The 24,508-nt window shown below is 39.4% G+C and overlaps 2 protein-coding genes across 4 annotated transcripts in view; both read right to left on the bottom strand.

The window, feature by feature from the left end:
* Positions 1 to 2,485: 2,485 nt before the first annotated feature.
* On the bottom strand, positions 2,486 to 17,911 carry MSMO1 (methylsterol monooxygenase 1). Its single transcript, XM_060653829.3, has 6 exons — positions 17,779 to 17,911; positions 11,745 to 12,030; positions 7,893 to 8,041; positions 6,435 to 6,561; positions 4,881 to 5,035; positions 2,486 to 3,511 (listed from the first exon to the last, which is right to left on the bottom strand). Exons 2-6 carry the CDS (start codon positions 11,997 to 11,999, stop codon positions 3,316 to 3,318), a joined length of 882 nt encoding a protein of 293 aa, XP_060509812.1. The 5' UTR covers positions 12,000 to 12,030; positions 17,779 to 17,911; the 3' UTR covers positions 2,486 to 3,315.
* A 4,028-nt stretch (positions 17,912 to 21,939) lies between these two features.
* Positions 21,940 to 24,508, bottom strand: part of KLHL2 (kelch like family member 2) — a 123,883-nt gene continuing 121,314 nt past the window's right edge. For all 3 annotated transcript variants that reach the window (XM_078445634.2, XM_078445636.2, XM_078445635.2), the window contains 2 exons: positions 24,228 to 24,371; positions 21,940 to 23,068 (listed from right to left, as the gene is read on the bottom strand). In XM_078445634.2, the coding sequence (XP_078301760.1) occupies positions 23,040 to 23,068; positions 24,228 to 24,371 (173 nt within the window). In that variant the 3' untranslated portion in view covers positions 21,940 to 23,039. The remainder of the gene's footprint in view (positions 23,069 to 24,227; positions 24,372 to 24,508) is intronic.

Below are 24,508 nucleotides of genomic sequence, written 5' to 3'. Positions count from 1 at the left end.
CTCTGTTTCAGGCTGAGAGATTAGCATGAGCAAAGGTACAATAGTACATAGTGCAAAATAGGTAACTTTGGCTAAAAAGAGGTAGCAGCACATAGTAGCCTGTGCTAAGGAGTGATAGAGACGAGTGTTACAGAACCCACCATGGGGAGAGTGGGGAGAGGTTGCAGTCACCTGAAGCGGGAATAAGACCTTATAGGAGTAAGAAGGAGGGGGCAGTGGAGGGAGGCTTGAGCCGGGTCCTTAAAAGTAGGGAAAGGTACGGAGTTTTTAACAGAACGAATAGCTAACGTTTATTGCCCACAGCAACACATACATACTCCACATGGAGGATCTTACTTAATCCTCACAAAACTCCTATGAATTACTATTATCCTCATTTTATACGTGAGGAAATGGGTTTAGAGGAAGAGGAGGGGAAAAGGCTTTCCAGGAAGTGAAATGACTTATCGGGAGCAAAGGAATGAGACCTGCTATGAGGGCATCTGCGGCTTTGTCTCTCCTGTTCCTGTCCCTGCAGTGCTGGTTTCAGTCCATGAGCAAGCAGCTCCTGTGTTTACTTGTCCCGTTATCCTCTTCTCTGCCACCAGCCCTTTCCTTTCCATACACAGCAAGCCTGCGTCTGTCCCCGGAGTTTTGCTTATTCTCCTAGTAGGCTTAAGGTAATTTCAGTTAGTGCATTTTAGCCTCCCACATCCCCTTGCTTTTGACATGTGGACTTCAGCAGTACTCTAAAGACATTTCAAATGGTCCTCTAGTGATTTTATGTAAGAATGTCAGCATTTGCCAGTACCCTGCCATTCATGTGACCAATGGCGTGCCACTCTTCCGAACATTGGCAGAGATGCTAGTCTTTTAGAATGGATTGGGAGTTAAATCCTCAGAGATGAACATACAACCCTCTGCCCCCTTGCTCACGAATGGTTTTGGGTCTTTCTCCAGCTGGGGGGATATGGGACTTGAACATGGATTTAACAGCCCTAGGCTTTACGTAAGAGCATAAGAAATGGGAGATGTGGGACAGGGGAGGTCTCGTGACACACTGCAAACCCAGGCTTTTTTAAAGGTCTAAATGTCTTTAGCCAGGATATGTAGAAGAGTGAGATACTAGTTCACTGGGACAACACAGATGTAACTCTAACATTCATTTTAGCTACAATATTAACCTTAAGCTTTCAAATTACTTCATTACCACTATCTTTACTTTTGGTAAAATCCAAAATAGATAACCCGAAACAGAATATTTTGCTATTTTCTAGAGTAGGAGAGCTATGTATTTTATTTGTACTCTAGTCTTCTTACTTGTTTCATTTTTGTCTGTCAAGTGTAATAGAGAAGATAGTTTAATCCAGGGAATTTTAAGAGGTCTGGCCAGTAAATCATATTAAAATGTATTTGTACTAACGTGTTGTGTGAGCCTTGCTTTCTGGGTAGCTACTGGTTTAGAACTTTCTTCTCAAAAGCCTATACATAATGACAAGGGGAAATTTTGGAGACCCATCCCCTGAGATTTTTATAGAAGATGCAAGTCTCCAGTGTAGTGAGCGTAGTAGCCACAAGCACGGCTTCTGAAGTCAAAAGGCTAGCCCTGTGATCTTGAGTCACTTAACCTCTCAGACAATGCCCTCACAGAGAGGCGGAGAGAATGGCATTTGCCTCAGAGACTTAAATGAAATCATACATTAAAAGCTCATGGCAGAAGTCAGGGTATACATTAAGTGCTCAGTAAGTTAACTAGTATGAAAAGAATGAATGAGGTGAACCAAGGTGTTTAGCACCATTTCCAACAGTAGATGTCACCCTCCTCCCAAGTACTGAGTCAAAACGTCTGTGCATTCCATGAACATTAGAGAACAGAGGGTAGAGAATAAAATTTCCTACAGATAGCTTATAATTAAACAGCACGATTTTAAGTACAGCCCCCAAATCGCTGTTTGAGAATTAAGAGCTAACATTTTAAACCACGCCCACACAGGAAGGGAAAGGGATAGAAAGAATGAAAAGGGTCATATGGTCTAGGTACAAATTAGAAAACATGGTCTAGCAGAATAGTCTCAGTTCAACTTTCTGAATCCTTATTTGAATCTCTTTATGTTTGCAAAAGAAGGAAAAGAAACTTACCCGAAAATGGCTCCATATTATAACAATTTGGCAGAATTATCAATTCTTTGAGTTGAAATCTAGGTATGAGATTAAATCAGCTCTAAAAAGTTTAGTTCTATTCTTCCATCTGCACAGAAAACATACACCTCAAAACAGAGAAAAGAGCTGTCTCAATATCCTCCATCTTATTAGCTCAATGGAATTGCCTGCAATCATAGCCTTATAAATACATGTTGAAACTGCCAAAGAAGTTCAGCAAATGAAGCACTTAAAAAAGTAGAATTATTCCTTTTATTACAAAACTTAATAATTTAACGATTTCTGTACTTTTCTTTAGAAGAATAAAAAAAATGACAGCTGATACTCAAAACCGGAAACCAGATAATCAGACAAAAAACATCACATTTATTTCAACAGTTCAAAGTGCAAATACAGCAAGTCAGTCCACAATGTTTCAAGATACAGTTTTAAGTATAATGAAAACTTGATCTACAAAAATGAAAGGGTAAACAGCAGAAATAAAGCTCATTTTTTTTTAAAAATTCAAGTAACCCAAAAACCCTTAGACTAAAATATTCCACTTATGACGATTCAGAAATGCCTTCATTTACGGATACCAGTAGTATTTTGCAATCCAAAAGGACTTCTCAAAGAAAGAGAATCACCCAAAACCAGTCAGCTTAGGACAAGAGTGGAGGTTCTTGGTGCAGGCTCTTCCTGATTTGGTGGCCTCACTCACACTGTCAATTGATGTGGTCCAACCCATGATACTTTGAGGTTTAGGCAAATTCTAAAAAATGTGTGAAGTTCAATATGAGGCCAACACCCTGCTAAGAGTTTTTGAAACGGCCCCCATAGATTTAAAAGATTTTATAGACCGATTTTCACTTCAGGACTATGGTGTTATTGGGGGAAAGACATAGATTAATACTTCTTCCATTACTTCGCACCTTTCCGTAAGGTTAGCAACGTGGCCTTTGAAACTTCCTTGTGACAGTCGTCCTTCAGTATCTATTTACTTATTTCCACACATACAGAACTTTATTTATATAGAGTAGAAAAAGTTCCCACTAGGAAGATAATTAAAGGTTGTTAATGTTCCTTGTATCACCTGGCAGCCAAGACACATTTATTTCTGCTCCGCAGAAGCAATGTTAGCTACTTGCTTCAATTCAGGAAAGTGTATCTTCAGAAAGGTTTAGATGAGATATTTATTTACTCGGTCTTTTTTCCAACTTTCTTCATCTTTTCATTATAGGCAATAAATTGAGAGTCTGTTCCAAAAATTCTATCCCACCATGTAAATGTTGAAGCATAATTTCCGATGAAGTTCATATGGTGGAAATCATGATGCCGAGAACCAGCATAGAAAGGGATCAGATTTAAAGGGTTGAGAGGAATGTCATAACCACTGAAATAAAAATGATAAAGATTATGAAGGAAATAAACCCACTTCAAATAACTGACATTTTCATTGACAGTCATCTGCCTGTTAACTAATTCGAGTAACATTCCATGTCACCTAAGTCACATTTATTTCCGACATGTTTACAAAGACAAAACCTCACAGAAAAATGGTACATATTCTAGAAACCATTTCAAGAAATTAAAATAAAAACCTTAATAGATCTTTGGAACTTAATTTTATATATCATGGGATCAGAGAGAGGGCTTATAGTAATGAATCTTTAGACACAGCCTTTCAAGAATTATTTTTCTTTTCTGTTTTAGAGGAGCTTTCTCACCACAGTTTGTAATGCCCATAAAAGTATGTGTCCTTTAGGAAAAGTTAAATGAAAGGAGTGACTGGGGACTCCTGGGTGGCTCAGTCAGTTAAGTGTCCAACTTTTGATTTCAGCTCAGGTCACGATCTCACACTTCATGAGATGGAGCCCCGCGTTGGGCTCTGTGCTGACACCACGGAGCCTGCTTGGAATTCTCTCCCTCCCTCTCTCTCAAAAGAAAATAAATAAACAAAAATCCTAAAAAACAAAACATATGTAACAAACAAGGCTAACATGAACCAAGAGGTTACAAGACATATAACCTAACAAAAATGGGCAAACGATATAAAAGGGTTACTCAAAGAAGACAAAACACATCGACTGATGAGCATACACAGACGCACAGCCTCTCAAGTCCCTGAAGAAATGCAGATCACAATACTGAAAACTCTTCAGTTCTCTTAAGGACAAAGAGTAAAGACTGTATCTATCCGGCTTGGAAGGTGTTGTGGGAGGGCAAGCATTCTCGTATATACTCCTCCTGGGGATGTAAATAGGGACCCTTTTGGAAGGCAGTTGGGCAGTATCAATCAAAATTTTATTTCACTTGACCAAGCAATACATGAGTACATTCTAACTGTAAAAATGACAACTGCCAGAGACAGGAATGTAAAAAAAAAAAAAAAAATGTTTATCCAATGATTATGTTCTCATGTTTCCTTTAAATAAAAATAACAAAACTAATGTGTCTTACTAGTCTGCTTAGAAAGATCGGGGCGCCCGGGGGACTCAGTCGGTTAAGCATCCGACTTTGGCTCAGGTCATAATCTCGTGGTTTGTGACTTCGAGCCCCACGTTGGGCTCTGTGCTGACCGCTCGGAGCCTGAAGCCTGCTTCAGATTCTGTGTCTCCCCCTCTCTCTGCCCCTCCCATGCTCATGCTCTGTCTCCGAATAATAAATAAACAGTAAAAAAAATTTAAAAAAAGATAATCTTACGACTGTGAAAACAAAGATATATTTTGATACCTTATACCTGAATAGAAACCATAGCTCACCTATGGACGTCAATAGTTTCCATCAAACGAATGGTCACCCATGCCCAAAGGAAAATGACATGATCACATAAAAGCATGATTCCAATAAAAAATCCAGTTCCAAGAATCAGAGTTTCCAAGGGATGTGCATATTCAGCTTCCATTCCAAATGGAGCCTAAAATAAATAGGTAAGAATTACTTAATGTGTTGTGACTGTTAGTTTTATGTGTCAGCTTAGCTAGGCTACAGTGCCCAACAGTTTGATTGGTCAAATACCAGTCTGGATACTGTTGTGAAAGTACTTTTTTGATGTGACTAACATTTAACTGAGGAGACTTTGAGTAAAGGAGATTACTCTCCATATTGCAAGTGCTCTTTATCCAATCAGTCGAAGACCTTAAAAGCAAAGACTGAGGCTTCTCAAGGAAGAAAGGATTCTTAAGACTGAAACACAGAAACCCTGCTCAAATTTCCAGCCTGTGGTCTGTCCTACGCATTTCAGACTTGCCAGGCCCCACAATCACATGAGCCAATTCCCTAAAATAAATCTGTGTGTATCTCCTATTGATTTTGTTTCTCTGGAGAACCATGACTAATACATAACATTAAATATATTCTAATTTATTTATACATATGGTTTTATAATATTATATTGTTTCTTTATGTAATGACAGTATACCTAGCTGAAGATATATAAACAATAACCGTAATTCTCAATAAAAACATCTTTTTGTGGGGGCCTGGATGGCTTAGTTGGTTGAGTTCAACTCTTGATTTCAGCTCATGATTTCACAGTTCATGAGTTTGAGCCCCGTGTTGGGCTCTGTGCTGACAGTGCGTAACCTGCTTGGGATTCTCTCTCCCTTTCTCTCTGACCCTCCCCTGCTTGCTCATGCGTGCGCGCGCTCTCTCTCTCTCTCTCAAAAATAAAGAAAACTTGAAGCAAACATCTTTTTGTTTCTACTAAACATCAAAAGGTCTAAAGATGTCCCTAATAAAATCTTAATAACTGCCTTTAATGGTGTTAGATAAAAATATTAAACAACTTAAACTCTAATTTTGGTTTATTCAGTTGAATTTGTTCTGCCCAGAAAAGGACACTTGATTTAGCAGACCCTGTCATCAGGATCAATGTGGAACACATTGACATAACCAGTTGGACAAAGGTACATGAAAGCAGTTCTGATCAAATCAGTTTTTGTGGAGGCCAGAATGAGGTGGAACTGTGTTAATCAAACAAGTCAGTAATTGTTTCAGAAGTTTAAAGATGAAAGGTTCATTGTTTTGGGATCCAATTTAAATGACTTTAACATCACTATGGCCTCTATTAATCTGCCACATACCAACTGTGATAGGATAGTGCTCTGGCCCCAAAGATGAGTGACTGAACTATTTCATATAACATTTTTCTTGAAAATTTATAGAACTGGTTGTATGTATGTGCGTGTGTGTGTGTTATGGTCTTAACATGTTCATGCCAAATAAAAAGCAATACAAACATCACTGACAGTTTTTTAAAAGCTTGAAGAAAAACATTTTGCCTCTAATAGAAAACAAAAAAAATTCTAACATACCTGAAACTCATGATGAACTTTATGAATATATTTATATATTCTTTTATGATGTAAGAGCCTATGCAGAAAATAGTGCCAGGTATCTTCAATCACTGCGCAGCCTAAGCATTTTACCAACAGCAGACACCTTTAAGATGAAAATACTGTAATGAGTATACGATAACTTACTTAAACAATCTAGATTTTTCCTTGGGATCACTGCTTGAGGAATTACATGAAACCAAATACCCACCAACCACCTGACCTAACTGGATACACTGACCAGCAAACTCTCAGAACTGATAAGTACAACGTGACTATATTATAGCTGGTATTATAATACCTCTGAAGAAGGGGTAAAGAGATTGACACTGTAGCAATTCTAATTCATTTTTTAAAAACGCACATGTATAGGGGTGCCTGGCTGGTTCAGCAGGTAGAACACATAACTCTTGATCTCAGGGTTGTGAGTTTGAGCTCCACATTGCTCCACTTAAAAAAAAAAACAAAAAAACAAAAAACAAAAAAACTGAAAAAATTTCACATGTATAAAATCAGAGTTAAACAAAATCCAAAACATCTAGGAAAGGAATAATACTGATGAAGGACTTGAACTGAGATTATTAAGAGTTAAAATCATCACTTCTTTTCCACCAAAGAGAGGGTCATAAGAGCAAGGGGCAAAAACATTTTATATACAAATGAACACATACACAACGCTTTTATACGTTAAACATATATTACAAAGAAAAGAAAAAGTGTACACCTAATATTGGTATACCTGTATTTGGGTATGTCAGGAGCAAACAGTTGAACACAAATATTATTTGAACACAAATACTTGTGCTCAGATAATATATATGTGTCTATATGGACACAACTTTTATAAATCTCACAATTACTCTCTTCTCTTTTTTTTTTTTTTTTTTTTTTTTTTTAACGTTTTATTTATTTTTGAGACAGAGAGAGACAGAGCATGAACGGGGGAGGGGCAGAGAGAGAGGGAGACACAGAATCGGAAGCAGGCTCCAGGCTCCAAGCCATCAGCCCAGAGCCCGACGCGGGGCTCGAACTCACGGACCGCGAGATCATGACCTGAGCTGAAGTCATCCACTCAACCGACTGAGCCACCCAGGCGCCCCTACTCTCTTCTCTTTTTATTCATTTTGGACTTAAAATGTAACAGAGTTTTTCTTGGTTGAAGCATATGGATCTGTATACAGTCACATAAAGGGTGCTACTGAAACTTCTGATGTATGTAAGAAATCACTTTCCAATAAAATATTACATTAAAATATAGAGAGATAAAAAATGGAAACATTTTAAATTTCTACTAATGGTTTACTTTTCTACATTGTATTTACTTCTAAAGTTTAGAATAAACATTAACCAAATGAAGAAAGAAGATCAACATTAAGGATATTTTAACTAGATAATAAACCATGACTGAGTATCAAAATCAAATCTTTATCTACATACCATCTTGGCATTCTTTCCCAATCATAAGGAATATTAAAATACTCTGTAAAATAATAAGTTCCACATATCAAAGGAAGCTGGATACAAAAGTGATTAAAGAGAAGTACTTTAAAACATTTCCACTGGTTTTCCCATGTTTCTGGTTTATCCTAGGGAGAAAAATCGTAGTATTTAGTATTGTGTCGGTAATTTGACCTGAATATCAGAGTGAATTCTAATTATTTCTGTAATGTTTCTATGTGACCTTAATTCTACATTATTTAATTAATCTTATATTACAGTGACTATGTTGCAATAAGCAAGGGCCAGGAATCACAGCACCTTCCCCTTCTAAATTCTTGACAACTATGGTAATGAGTTAAAATAGGTGAAGAAACTGTTCCCAAACAAACCCAGGAATAAAGGTCACAAACAAACTGAAAAAAAAAACAAAACAAAAAAACACCACACCGTGAATCACTCTTCCGTCTTTGCTGCCCACAGAGCCCTCACTTCTGTCAGCAGGAATTTCAGAGAAGACATGTGTTATGCTGAGATCACAGGCAGGTTCTCCCAGCTGTCATACAGACCGCACTGGAAACCTGGATTACGGAGGTGAAGTGATGCCTCCAGCCATTTAGCGGTACTCAGAAATAAGTGTATTCCCAGAAATAAGTGGATTTTTGTCATTTCCAATGACAGAATTATAACTCTCTGAGCTGGAAGAACGTCAGAAATGAGTCCGGTGGTTCCCAAAGAATGGAGAGCTACTGCCCACAGATGACGACATTCAGAGATGAAAGTCAAAATGAGAAAAGTGAGATCAATGTTGTAAAAATGTTCAGAAAACCTCATCAGGATATCGACTTGGTTAGCAAGCCATATAAAAGAATCTAAATTTATTTGATTTAAAGGGCTGCAGTTAGATAAGAAAAGGTGCTTCTGGTTTCATAAAAAGACGGTGATAATATATAATAGTTATTGCTTTGTTTTGCATGTCCTTACTTAAAAATCCAGACAGCTGCCAGTCAAACTTTTTTAACTAAACCATAATATCCCAAGCAAGGAAACTACTGCTCAGCAGTAGAAGCCCAGAGAGGTCTGCTACCTTGCCCAGGATCACACGGGCAGGGACCCGAACTAGAACTAACTAAAATCTAGGTCTCCAGTTCTGGTCTTAAAATTCTCTTTTTTGTTGCTCTTAAAATTCCTTGAGTTATCCTCTCTAACAAAAAAAAGAAAAAGCATTTAATAGATAACCAATCTAGAGAGCCAGCCTCCAATCTCAGGGCCACCATCACTAGCTAACTAGCTCTGAGATGCTCACAACTCTGTTTCCTCAACAATAAAATGAAGGCATTAGACAAGATAATTATTAATTAGCTATCTCTACTTTGAGATTATCTGACCTCCTTACTCCAAACCTCCAGTCTGTGATTGGGGACAAAATAAATTAAAGAGCCTAGCTTGGGCAAATTTTCCCTACAAATTCCATTTAACAGACTTTTAATATGCTAGCTTGAATGTGATACCCTAATTTAGCTGCAGAAATTAACACACAAATCAGTCAACTATAAAATCACATGGTTAAAATGTACATAAATTAGTTTAAAAGATAATGAACAATGGGGGAGCCTGGGTAGATAATGAACAATGGGGGAGCCTGGGGTGGGGTGGTGGTAATCTGCTTGGAATTCTCTCCCTCCTCTCTCTGGCCCTCCCCTTGCTAGCTCTCTCTCAAAATAAATAAATAAATAAATATTAGAAAAAAAGATAGTGAACAATCAAAAACTCCTACCTAGTGGAACATCAGAGTTTACTGCATTTTACACTTTATATATCACTGCATCCTAATATGAAGGAATACCATTATTAGGACAATCGAATGTTTTTAGTATACGCGTCCCTGAGGAAAACTGCTAGAGAACTACGAAGACGTGATGTTCTGTAAATTTCCCTCTCACTAGTGAGCACGCGCACTGACTATCCCCTAGTCTATCCTGTTTGAAACTGCTCTCCTCACTGCCAGCAACCTTCTTCCTGTGCCCACAAACAAGGGTTTCAGGGCTTTTGCCTTCAAAATGCATAAACCTGTAATTAACTGTACTGATTCTGTTGCTTGTTTTTAAACCCTTTTATGAGAACTTGTACTGATTTACCAACACAGTTCATTTTGATATCAAAAAGCTCAAAGCAGGGATTTTGATGGTGTTGAACCTCAAAGGAAGACAAGACAGCATGAGGCCATATACCCGCCCTTTCCATTTCTGTTTCTAAGTCCACCTGTAACCAACTAGACAATTACTTGTACGGTCTTTTGCCACCTTTTAAAGTCATTCATAAAACACTGACTGAAAAAGGTCTTCTTCTCTCTGGAAAAGTGACCACCCTCTGACCAGTGAGTCAAGTGTGGAGGGCAGAAGGAGGCCAGGGACACTCTGGCCTGGCCAGACATACCATGATTCAGCCCTATAAGCAAACAAATCAAGAGGTGACACACTCTAGTCAGAATCATCCCAAACATGCATGAAGACAGACATCCAAATTGAACTCTGCCTTTCAAAGCAGGCCCTGTTATAAAAAGCATTTTGGAACTTCTGTCCTTAATTTAGGGTAAGAGAATACTCCCCTTTGGGCATGTCCCTTTTTGCTTCCTCTCCAATCTTTTTGTTCTTCCCTTGGCTTACAGTCTAGTCGCCTGATCGCCTGCAGTATCCCCGGACAGGATCAATGATGGCCTTTGCGTGAGCACTTAAACTCACTGGGAGAGGCAGCGGGGCAAACAGACCCATGGGGGAGAATGTGCACACCGCCTGCCACCTGACGGGTACTTAGTAAGTGCAAATTAGTCTCCACAAAGGAACACTCTCAAATGTTCTACCAAGACCACGTGTCCTTGAGTTTTAGTTTGGCATGACTTTTTAGAAAAGTAAACAGCAAGCATTAGAAACTATCATGGGTTTGCCAAGTGCTGATAAAGCATCTCTAATAAGCTAGTCCAGACTCTTTGCTGGGACCCCTGTCACACTCTAGTTGACACTCTGGTAGAGCTCACCATTTTCCCTGTGATTAAAACTGAAAAGCAGCACTGTGTGTATCTCAACACTTTGTCATGCACGGTGGGATCTCAAGAAATTTAGTGCACTAAAACAAGTATCTAGAAACTAGGGGCCTCAGGACTTCCTCATTTGGGATGACATGAATGCTGCTCAACCACTACCATATTATTTAAGGAAAAAACAAAACGTTTAATAACCCCAATCAAGATCTTAGAATATTAACATACACTTAGCAGCTGAGACATCAGGGGTAGGAGCGAATTGCAAATTATCTACAAATCCCCATAACTTTCCTTTCCAGCTAGTTTAAGAGATTAAAATTTCTAAGCCCAAATTAGACAAATATCACATCTAATGAAAGCATAATTTAACAAATTATTCTTGAAACACTAGCAGTAACAATCTAGGGCTGTGCTGTCCAATATGGTAGAACTAGAAATGTGTGGCTATTGAACGTTTTAAATATGACTAGTCTAAACTGAGATGGGCTAAAATTAATGTAAAATACACAATTGATTTCAAAGTCTTATTGTGAGAATAAGAACATAAAATATCTCATTAAGTACTTTTATATTGATTACTTAAGATAATAGTTTAGATTTATTGTATTAAATGAAGCATAATACTAAAATTAATTCCCCTATTTCTTTATACTTTTTTATGTATTCTATCAGAAAATATAAAGTTATGCGTGTTCCTTCACTGAATTTCCATCGGACAGCCGTGATCTAGATTCTCTCAGAACAAAGTTATATTTACTTTTAAAACCTTCCACATCAACGATAACATTGCATTGTAAGTCCATCACACTCACCTTCTGAATTTTGTACTTTTTCATGTAAGGTATAAATTGAAACAAAAATCCAGGTAAACAGAACAAGAAATAAAGCGCCTCATGAACTATCAAAGATCCCCATGTTGCAATCTGGAATTTCGTGTAATTATTCAACATATAGTTCCAAGCATTTTTAAATGGTTCTTGTAGAGGGTTCTCAGGTAACAGTGAATCTACATACTCCACAGCCAAGGATGCCGAACTAAAGATGCTGATACTTTCATTTGTTGCCATTTTCCAAATCTCTGCAGAAAGCCTTAGAATTCTGTAAAAATAGACAAATACATAAAACAGTGAAATTCCAGCAAAATAATTTTTAAAATTCATCTTCTGATAATTTTTAAAACAACAAATACTAAAGAAGTACCAATTCTCAGATCCTAAACATGTGATTAAAAAAAAAAAAAGTCAACTACTAGATGTCATCACCGTGTCCATTTGAGGACACTGATTTAAAAGCCACACGTTAAGTTTCAAGAGCAGGATCTAAAAGAACACTGGACAAAGAATTTCAGACTATATTTATTTATTTATTTTCAATATATGAAATTTATTGTCAAATTGGTTTCCATACAACACCCAGTGCTCATCCCAAAAAGTGCCCTCCTCAATGCCCATCACTCACCCTCCTCTCCCTCCCACCCCCCATCAACCCTCAGTGTGTTCTCAGTTTTTAAGAGTCTCTTATGCTTTGGCTCTCTCCCACTCTAACCTCTTTTTTTTTTCTTCCCCTCCCCCATGGGTTTCTGTTAAGTTTCTCAGGATCCACATAAGAGTGAAAACATACGGTATCTGTCTTTCTCTGTATGGCTTATTTCACTTAGCATCACACTCTCCAGTTCCATCCACATTGCTACAAAGGGCCATATTTCGTTCTTTCTCATTGCCACGTAGTATTCCATTGTGTGTATAAACCACAATTTTTTTATCCATCAGTTGATGGACATTTAGGCTCCTTCCATAATTTGGCTATTATTCAGAGTGCTACCATAAACATTGGGGTACAAGTGCCCCTATGCATCAGTACTCCTGTATCCCTTGGATAAATTCCTAGCAGTGCTATTGCTGGGTCATAGGGTAGATCTATTTTTAATTTTCTGAGGAACCTCCACACTGCTTTCCAGAGCGGCTGCACCAGTTTGCATTTCCACCAACAGTGCAAGAGGGTTCCCGTTTCTCCACATCCTCTCCAGCATCTATAGTCTCCTGATTTGTTCATTTTGGCCACTCTGACTGGCGTGAGGTGATATCTGAGTGTGGTTTTGATTTGTATTTCCCTGATGAGGAGTGACGTTGAGCATCTTTTCATGTGCCTTTTGGCCATCCAGATGTCAGACTATCTTTAAAGAGACTTTTCAGTGTGGTCTCCTTGGAAAAACTTGTAATTTCAATTAGCAATAATGGAGTTTGAGTGTCACTTAAAACCAAAAAAAAAAAAAAAAAAAAAAAAGAAAACATCTGCCAAATAAGACTACATAAAAATTAAATACTTCTGACTGGGGAATAAATAATTATAAGTAAAGTCAAAGATCAAATGACAAACTGGAAAAAATATTTCCAACACTCATGACAAAAGGCTGCCAAGTGTGCTTTAAAGAAAGACTAAAAACCCAACAGAACAATGCCAAAAGACATTCCCAAGGAGTTCATGGAAAAATAAATATAATACAAATGTTCACTAAACAAATATGCAGCTCAGTTCCACTCAAAGAAATACATCCTAAACCAAAAATCTTTAAAAGTTTCATGGTGCTCAGGACCCAGTATTGGAAACACACTTTGGGGAAACAGGCATCATTATACATTGCTAATGGAAGGATCAGTATGTCTGAGGAAAAATTCACAATATTTGTCACAATTAAAAATAAATACACCCTTTGATCCAGCAATTTTCTTACCCAGGTACACTAAGACTGAAGGAAGCATTGCTTATAGCAGCCAAAATAAAGAAAAAAGAAAAACAACATAAATAAGTCCATCAACAAGAAAGGAGTTAAATAAACCCTAAGTCCTTTCACAGGCAATTATACAGCCACTTAAAAGAACAAGGAAAATCTGTACGTTCTTCATAGAAGGATGTCTAAGATACAATGTTAAATGAAACAGCAGGTTGCAGAATAATACCCATAAACAAGAGCCCCCCCACTTTGTTTCTGTGAAAACGTTATATATTTATCTGTGTGTGTGCACACGTGTGTACACACACACACACACACACACACACACACACACACACACACACACGATGTATGGAAGGATATCCAGGAAACAATTGAGAGTGGTGACCTTTAGAGGAAGAGATCAAGAGGAAAAGATGCACACTCTTGTCCATGTGCACACACGGGATGAGGGGCGGTGAGGCGGGGGAGAAAAATTCTACTTTCCATTTTATACCTTTTTGCAATTATAATTTTCTCATGAATATACTTTACCTATATAATAAATAAGCATAACGGGTCATGAAATCAAAAAAGAAAAACTTACAAAGAATGTTACTTTCCTAAAAATGTTCCCTGTTGTTCCTAATGTGCAAATTATGAAGGACAACTTTAAAGACAAATTGTTTAAAGCCTCAGAAGCATTCTTTTCTTTTTTTAATGTTTATTTATTTTTGAAGCAGAAAGAGAAAGACAGTGTGAGCAGAGGAGGAGCAGAGAGAATCCGAAGCAGCTCCAGGCTCTGAGCTGCCAGCACAGAGCCCGACACGGAGCTAGAACACGAACGGTGAGATCATCACCTGAGCCGAAGCCGGACGCTTAACCCACTGAGTCACCCAGGCGCCCCAGAAGCACTCTTAATAGTGCTCAAAATGCCCCACTCCCAATGCTGACCTCTCACTGTGCCTCACAGAGGATACTGGGGAGCTCAGTCAACTTTCTCAGGTCTCTGAATTCACTTTGTATGCTTAGTTCTTTTGTCCTACTCATTCTCAAATGGCTTATACTATGGGACTACAGTTACATCCTGGCCATTCCAACCTCAAAATTTCTCTTTTCTCACTCACCCTCTCTGAGAGTGACTAGTGTTTTGTTCCCTTCTTACCTTAAGAACTAGTCTGTCACTTGTCCTTTCTTACTTTTCATCTTGCCCTCTTCACTGAGTCCATTCCTTCAAGTTTAGAAAACATACTCATGTCTCCATACTCGTACTTTCACAAGAAAGTCTTCCTTTCTTGGGAAAAGTTTTCCTAACCTGTATCCCCCACTTCCCCAAGCCACTGTCCCACTTTTCTTCTTTGAACCAACCTCTTTTTTCTCTAGGGAGAAATCAACAAAAAGCCTCTCCCTGCTTTGTTTGCATCCAAACACGTCACTCAACCACTTGTAATCTAGCTCCCATTCACGCCAAGGTGTCTTCAGTCTCCTAACTCACAAGATAAAAAGTCATTCCAATCCTCATTTTTCATGAGATCATCACCAAATTTGACAATGCTTAACCAACATCACTTAGTAGCTGTGTGACGTTAAGCAAGTTATAGAACCTCTCTGAACCTCAGTTTTATCATCTGCAAAATGTACAGAATAGTAACTAGAAGGTGGGATCTTTTCATAATATATGTGTATGTTTATATATATATATATATATATATATATATATATATATAATATATATGAGATATATATCATATATATATCTCATATATGAGATATATATAGAGAGATACACATATCACCACAATGTACACCTTAAATATCTTACCTGTCAATTACACCTCAATAAAGCTGAAAAAAGAAAAATAGTTTTAATGAGTCCAAGACATAATACACGTGAAGTACTTAACTTAGGACCTGACACACAGTGGCTAAGCTAACAATAATTGAGCACTTCCTATATGCCAGGAACTGTGTTCTAAGAGCGTTACATGCTCTCTCTATATTAAAGACTTTAATCCTTCACAAAGCAGGTGATTTTATTATTTCCATCTTATAAATGAAAAACTGAGGTTTAGAAAGAGTAATCAACTTTTTTTTAATGTTTATTTATTTTTGAGACAGAGAGAGCATGGCGGGGGTGGGGGGGGGGGGTGGGGGTGCAATGAAAGAGGGAGACACAGAATCTGAAACAGGCTCCAGACTCTGAAAGGTCAGCACAGAACCCAATGCGAGGCTCGAACCCACAAACCGTGAGATCATGACCTGAACCGAAGTTGGTCTTTCAACCAACTGAGCCACCCAGGTGCCCCAGAGTGAGCAACTTTCTTAACCCAAGTTACAAAAATACTAACTGGGGGAGATTATGCTCTCATCCACTATGGTCTATTGTAATCATCAATAATAAAGCATACAACAGGGGAGCCTGGGTGGCTCAGTCGGTTAAGTGTCCGACTTCAGCTCAGGTCATGATTTCAGTTGGTGGGTTGGAGCCCTGCGTCGGGTTCTGTGCTGACAGCTTGGAGCCTGGAGCCTGGAGCCTGCTTTGGATTCTGTGTCTCCCTCTCTGCCCCTCCCCTGCTCACGCTGTCTCCTTCAAAAATAAATAAACATTGGGGCGCCTGGGTGGCTCAGTCGGTTAAGCGTCGTACTTCGGCTCAGGTCATGATCTCACGGTGCGTGAGTTCAAGCCCCGCGTCGGGCTCTGTGCTGACAGCTCAGAGCCTGGAGCCCGTTTCAGATTCTGTGTCTCCCTCTCTCTCTGCCCCTCCCCTGTTCATGCTCTGTCTCTGTCTCAAAAATAAATAAACATTAAAAAAAAATTTTTTTTAAAAACAAAAATAAACATTAAAAAAATTTTTGCTAAAAAGAAATTATCTATAGTATCTATAGTCTTTCTGTCCCTAGCCCTTTCTCCTAAACTCCAGGTTCTGATTATCTAAAACTCTACCGGCCATCTTCAATTACACAGTTCGGAGTTCCATCAAACTCAACATGCCCCAAAATTCAGCCAACTGCTCCCTGTAACCCTGCCCAAATATTCTATCTTCCTTAACCTCTAATTTGGGGAACTGCACCATCATCTACTTAGTCATCTCTGAAAGAATGTTCCCGGTCTCTCCTCTGCTGCCTAGGTCAAGCCTTCAAACTTACCCCCAATTTAGAGACTTGGTGTAATTCAGGGGTTTACTCTCCCAACACAAGAAAGGAGAGTTGGATACATCTTTGCCAAATGAACAAAACCAAAAAACTAGGAATTAAACTTAAGGAGAGGGGAGGGGAAATAAAGAGTTCTTTTCCCTTTTCTTATCCTTGTGCAACCTGATTGGGAGCCTGCTCCATTCTCAGGAAGAAAAAAAAAATGAGTTATCTGTGTATTCTCTGAGAAACTCTGAAGTTTGGCTGAGCACGGTCGGCCAGTGTCCATCCTTTGGCCCATATACCTTGGCTGAGCCCGGACTGCAGCAAACAGTTCCCTCATTGGCTGGCGTTGCCCAACCTCTTAGCTTGCCCTCCTTAAACACTACCTTTAAGGTACAACGGCAGGGTCTAGCTAAACAGCAGAGTTAACCCCCTTCTTTTAAAAAGATGCCAAGGGAATGCGTCCCTGAAAGATAAAAACCAAGGCCCTGAGCGAGGCGAAACAGGCCCTGCCAGGCCTTCACTCTTCACCTCTCTTATCTCCCACCTTCCCGCTGTATTCTCACACTTCACGTGTAACGGGCACAACACTCCCTTGTCGGTAACGTCCGCCATCCAACTCCTATTCATCCTTCAGTGACCTCCTCTCAGACGCCCTTCCCAACCCCACTACCTCCACTGCACATACGCAAGAGACCTTATCTCCCCAGTAGTGCTTCTGCTTTTGCAAAACTTTCATCACTCCTTCACCCTGTGAACTATCTCCTAATATATCCCGTCTTCGGATGACTGTAAACTTTTAAAGGGCAAGAACCATGCCCCAGCCTAAATTCATCGTTTGAGATTTCACACGGCTTTCACCTGTTCCCCTTGCCTTCCGTCCTCACAGCGGGCGCTGCCGCCCTGCGAGCGCGCATCCACGGCCGACCCCGCTCCCCTCAATACCACGGGGCAGCTGGCCGGAGCCCGCCCGCTCCCCCTTCCTGGCCTACCAGTCTCACCTGGACGACCGCGCGGGAACTGCGGGCCACCGTCACCCAGACTCCACCAGGTGCTGCACCTTCGGAACCTGCCTTTCCGGCTCGAGGGTGGAGCTAAGAGGCCGAGGCGGCTTCTTTTGCTGTTATTGGCTTGCGAGGGCTCCCAACCCTCCTTCTCCGCGCTGTGATTGGTCCTTGCAGTAGGCGGACTCGGGTGACTCGCGTGAACAAATCCCTGGCGGTCCCAGCCATTGGCTCTGCGAATGGAGTGAGGATAGTGAGACCGAGGCGACTAGCCAGTAGCCAGCGCCGCAGCGCGCCTGGAGGCGGGGAAGCGCGAGGACGCGTGACGGCGTGAGGGGGCGGACACTACCACCACGAGAGAGCCGCTGCAAGGAGTTGCCTTGGCAACTGCGGTTCTTGAGGAGTTGCTGCCGGCCCCCGCGCAGTCCCTGGAAGAGGGTACCAGGCCGCCCTCCGCGCGACTTTAAGATGTGACTTGTGTAGCAGTCGCTTGGCAAAAACCTGGGAAGAAAAAGTATAAATGACTTTTAAGATGTTTTGACTGTTTCTTTACAGACAGCCTTGCCTCCCTCTGCTCTACCTTGGATCTAGATCATTCTTCTTCCTTGTTTCCCCAGCCCCAGTGTCCCTTAATAACCCCCTATATATGGAAGATGGAGAATTTCAAACGCAATATATCTCCTGTGATCATCTAAAGAGTTATGATTACCCCCATTTTCAGATGAGAAAACACGAAGCTCAGAAAAGTTTAGCAAATGGTTTGACTTGGCAGACGGCTGCTCCCTGGGGTGTTTAGGCGTCAATCTAGCCCATAGGCCGTGACCTGAGAACGCCCACATGGTGTACGTGGTGTAATCCAGGTGTGGGACAAACGGGCAGAGAGCTTGATGCGCTTACAACTTTTCGGGAGCCCTAGCCTCGTCTCCGCCATGTGTCAACAGTAAAATACTTGTGTACGAGGCAATAAGAGTCGTGTGTACAGATGGTGTAATAGTATACGAATTTAAACAGGGCCTTCTAAAAATTCGCACAAAGGCACCATTTGGGCTAGGTGAAAGCACTTGCTATTCAGTAGTTTCTGGAAACAGGATGCCGTTGTTTCTCTCAGGGCTATGCTCAAACTGGTTCTTCTGCCTGAAGTACTCAGCCATCTCTTCCCTTACCCACCACCCATCAACTCAGGCACTATCAGCTTGAGAAAGTCCCCTTTTGGTGGATGTCTCTCCATAAGTTCAGTGACTCTCTCGTCTAACTGTCCCATGTCTGACAACCACGTTCTCTGTAAAGTATCAGGACAGCGAGGTCAAATCAAATGAAAAGCAAATGGATCTGCCCTTTTGGTGGTCAGAACCCTGTAGGACGCCTGTGCAGGCAGGTGAATGGTGTCCTGGAATGGATGCTGTGGTGCACCACCCAAATCCCCCTCTTCAGGACTGAAGCAGGCATTTAGCTTCTGAGTGTTGGCAAAGACAGCCACCTCTCCCCACTGGCACACCCCCTTTTCATGGGACAGGAGTCCAGTGACTGAATGATGCCGCAGTACAAAAGCGCAGCCCCTCATCCTAATTTAGGACTACTTTGCTTGTCCAGCCCAGCTCCAGAGATCTCCCCTCTTGTTGGCTGAGGTTACCAGGCTTTCTCAATTAGCAGTGTGCTCTTGGGTAACTTCTCAAAGTCTTACCTAGTACATTTGTAAAATGAGTATTGTAATAATACCTACATCTCATTTGCACAAGTATCTGGAATACAGGAAGTGTTCAGTAAAGTGCTTACTGACCATTTCAGATCATATCCACCATAGTAGATACATTTTCTAAATCAGAGCAGGTGTATGTATTGGAGGGGCCAAATTATTATTTTAAATCTTGGACATTTAGAGCTGAAAGAAAATACAGATATGGCAGCCAACTCAGTTATTTCCCTACAATGAAGAAATGGGATGTTCAGAGAAGAGCAATGAAGGCGGTAATTTATCGAGGGTCCTCTGTATTTCAAGCTTATTATAACACACATCATTTCTTTCAAATCCCACAATAACCTTGTGACACAGGCACTATTGTTGCCATTTTAGAGAAGACAAAATAACAGTCAGAGGTTAAGTAATGTGTTTAAAGTCACAGCAAGCAGCTGTTGGAGAGGGATATAAATTTAGAGCCACCTTCTGATTCTTATGCCCATGGGTTTTCCAGTACACATCTTTTTCTTCTTTAGAGTCATGAGGCCAGGGTTGGAACCCCAGTCTTGATTCAAAGTGTGATTCCACTCTCCCCTGTAACCTCCTCTTTCAACTGAGGCACTGGCAGCCATACAAGCCAATAGGAGGCAATTTGCTCAAGATCAAACTGAAACAAGAGGCAGGCATAGCACATCAATGTGTATTATGCTACCCTTGTCTCTAATAAAATAAGTCTCATAACTCGGGGTGCCTGGGTGGCTCAGGCGGTTGAGCATTTGACTCTTGGTTTCAGCTCAGGTCATGATCTTATGGTTCGTGGGATGGGGCTCTGTGCTGACAGTGCAGAGCCTGCTTGGAATTCTCACACCCTCCCACTCTCTCCCACTCTCTCTGTGCCTCCCCCTTCTCTCTCCGTCGCTCTCTCTCCAAATAAACAAAAAAAGTCTCATAACTCATCAGCAGCCAAGATTATGAATACCCAGGACCTCATGCTCTAAGAGATGATAATAAAAACCAGGAATCATATGCCAGAGTCTAAAGGAACTCCTAGCAGTATGCACCCCATCCACTGTACCCTTGCCACCAGTGCATTTGGCCAAGAAAGCAGAGATCCACACAAAGCAGGAAGCAGATTTCCTTCCCAATGCAGATGCTCAAATCTAGTCTTGAACTCTGCTCAAACCTGGTGCTGTTTCTTTGGCAGGATTTCTAACATGCCTCTCTGTCTTAAGTTCTGCTCTTTTTTGTACAATAGAACATACCAGGAATGGTCTTCTATGCCTTTTTAAAAAGGGGTGGGGGGGAGGGGGTGTTCCAAACTGGAAAGACAGAGAGGCATGGGAGAACAGGGTACATCCAAAGCCTCTGAAAACAGTTATGAATCCACCCACAGACAAAACGTGGCAAAACTACTTTATAGTATAGCTATTAAAGTTTCAAAGGAAGTAAAGACAAAGTGGTGTTTGACATTTTAAGTATTTAAGTCTTGGTTACCTTAATAGATTGCATTTTAAGAAAAGCTTACACATTTTTTAGATAAGTCTAATAATGCACAGAGAGTTTCATAGAATATTAGTGTTTGGAAGCGATCAGGAAAGATAATGACACACATTTTCCTTGATGCCACTGTGGGAAACAGCTAATAGTGCTCTAAGTTCATTAGATCCTCAACATGTTCGTTGACAGTGGATGTGCTTGGAGCCACACTAATGCAGAAATTCACTTTTTCATATGGTAAGCAGAGGCTTTTTCTTTTTCTGATTAAGTTCTTTATATTTCCATTTATAATTGGAAGTTCAAGTGAGTATTAAATATGGTTGTTTAAATTTCAGTACTCTGTATTAAACTAAATGGAAATTTTATCACAGGTATAATTCTTTCCTCTTGGTTATCCATTGTTCTGGCTACTGTTCTGTCTATGCTAACCTTTTAAATTCCTCTTCTGAGGCACAGCCACCATATCCCATCGCACTTTCTCCTTCCCATTCCCCTCCCCACTCGTCCTTCCCCTCTTCCCCTTCCCATCTCCTTCCCTCCCCCTCTGCACCCTGTCAGGGGTCCACAACCTCAGCTGTCCATCTTGCTCCCCCACTCCCAATCCTTCATCCTTTTATTTAGTATCAAAATCACAATTCCTTTCTCAGTTACTTTAGAGCAGATTTTTTCTTTTTTCTTTTTGGTCCATTGCTCTTTGTTCTATTGTTATCTTGTGCTTAGATTAGGGGACAGAGGAATATAAAAACTTTAAATTTCACCAATACTTGGGAGACTTTTCTCTGATGGTTGAGGTAACTTTTTCTTGGATAACAATTTTCAGGGACCTCAGTTAATGATAACAGACTTGCCTTATAGGTTACTTTGGCATCAAATTTAAAATACTGATTTGTGAAGTTACAGAAAATGCAAACTTTAAAAAAGAACAGAAAAACGAAGTAGGCAACTTTCTTAATATGAAACTAAATAGATACAAATCAAGGACAATGTGAAACAAATAATATACAAACTTTTATTCAAAGATATTCAAGAAAGACATGTTTTGGTCATTTTAAAGTGAGATTAATTGAAGATCTCAGAAAAATTGTATTTGATCAACGCACATGGCTACTCACAGAAAGTTCTCTCTTCTGTTAATAGCAGCTAAATTTATACACACAGAAAAAATTCTTAAGACCATGCAAATTCAGTTGAATTCCATACATTCATTATATTCATCAAAAACCTGCAGTAATATTCATGCCAAAGAGTTACTTTAAGAAAAAAATTAAAAATACACACCAAAACATGACCAAGATTAAACTAAGGAAAATAATAAATAAGCATAATTTATATTTTATTTAAAAAAGTTTGGCATCACACATAGTCAAGTGTGTTACACCATGTTCATTCCTCAGAAGTGGCATTTTAAAGTGTTAAGCATTGTTAAATATCAAAAAATACAACTCTGTTTTACAATGTAGTACTGGCATAATTCAAAGTACTGTGCCAATTATAAATAGTATAATCAAGTTTCAAACATCTTTTCAAACATATTTAAAGGAAAGCATATAGACACACATTATATGCACACAATTTATTATACTCATGTAATCAAAGGTATTTTATAAAAGCAAACAGTTTTATCCCTCACCTAGTTTGTATACTTACATAGATTTTAATACCTGTTCAAAGATTTTCAGTTCCTGTGTATACAGATTTTCAGGAGAAGGAATAAAGATAAAATTTAATTTTACAAGAACACACATTATTTTATCTTCCTTCACAAAATAATCCATAGTCATTCAAGGTTGGTAAAGAACTAGTCTTTAAGAAAGCAACTGTTGTCTAAAGACTACAGAGTAAGTACTGCAGTCCGGGATTCTTATTAAAACTCAGTCAGCTGCTGCTCATTGCAGAAAAAGCCTATGCGGTGCTTCTACCAAAAATAATCTTCAGTGTCTGAGGCCTCTCAGGGCAGCCGATCGTAGCTTCTGCTGAGACGTAAAGTGCAGCCACAAGTGGAGAAGTGCTAGGCTCTGAGTCACTTCAGAAATACTTGGTGAAGCCTGTCTCTCCAGTATAAATATGCCAACAATGCCCTTCAGGCTCATAGTGGTTTATCAATAACTGTGACTCCTGAGCAAAGACACAAAGAAATAAGACAGAAGTCACAGGCACCATTCTGTACCTCTCAGAAAGCAGTGGACTCTTTCCTACAAAAACATCAGGGACTGAACAAATCATGGTGTTTCAAGGTCTCTTTCTTAAACTTTATTTAATACTACTATCATTTTAATCTAAATGACAGCTAAATCTCTGTTCCGGTTATGGACCAGAACCACATCAGACTATTTAATCCAGAACTAACCTTTTGCTCTTTATAGTTATAATTAAAGGAAAATAATTTTATTTTATTCAGGAAATGTCAAAATCCACCTAATACTCAAAGGGACACAAGAGACTTTTGGGGGTGATGGATATTTTCATTATCTTGATTGTGATGATGGGTTCATGGGTATATACACATGTCGAAACTAGTAAAATTCTACATTTTTAATATATGCTGTTTATTTTATGTCCATTATATCTCAATAAAGCTATTTAAAAAATTCACCTAATTTTGAGCTATGTTATTCTGGGATCCTACTATATATAGTTCTTCTATTAGGTGTTTGGATGATACCTAAATAACAGTGATGGTTAGTTAGTATAAACTTCTTTTCTCTCCACTATTGGGTCAATATCAGAATGAATATTAGAATTTAGAGTGATATACATATGTATCTGTCATCAGAATAATATGCAACATACAATTTTAAAGACCTGTCATTATATTTATTATTATTACCAATCTCTTACTAAGAGAATGGGCCCAAAATGGTATTTTATATGATTCAACCACTGTTTTGCTTAAGTAAGAAAAATTATGCCACTGTCTTACTGTAGTACTATCACACGGCACCCTGCCAGGGGAGGTGTTCTAGTGGTTATATTTCTTGGATAGCTGAGTAATTAAAGACTTGCCACATAGTGAACTCCACTCTATGTAGATTTTAGCCATATTAAATTTTATTGTACTGTTCTACACTGGAAAGGTTTGGGATTTTGAATTCAAATGACTGTAGAATGACAAAAGAATACCAGTGCCTTATTTTAGAATATATACATCCAGTATTAATTATTTTGAGAAAAGAAATATACTTTGAGAAAATTCTTCTGACAACATTCTTACATAAAAATCAAGATGATGTAATCTTTCTCATATTCCAATAGAAGACAATTAGACAATTATTACCTGCGTAACTTCTCCCTGTGCTCATACAAGATGACACAACTGTCCATTTATCAGTCGTTGGGTTATAATATTCTACTGATGCCAAGTTACAGGAACCATCATCCCCTCCAACTACATATAACAGACCATTAACTGCACAAACTCCTTTAAAAAAATTATGGAGAGAAAAAACAATTAATTTTAAAACTTTGGGGAAATATAAATACCCCTATATGTGTTTGGTGAGGTGTTCCAGAGACACTGATTTCCTTGAAAAGAGGCAAGAAGAGAAGATGGTGAAC

The sequence above is a fragment of the Panthera onca genome, chromosome B1 (assembly GCF_046562875.1).
Source record: "Panthera onca isolate mPanOnc1 chromosome B1, mPanOnc1 haplotype 2, whole genome shotgun sequence".
Taxonomy (NCBI): domain Eukaryota; kingdom Metazoa; phylum Chordata; class Mammalia; order Carnivora; family Felidae; genus Panthera; species Panthera onca.
The sequence above is the reverse complement of the archived record's forward strand: the minus strand, read 5'-3'. Positions and strand labels throughout refer to the sequence as shown.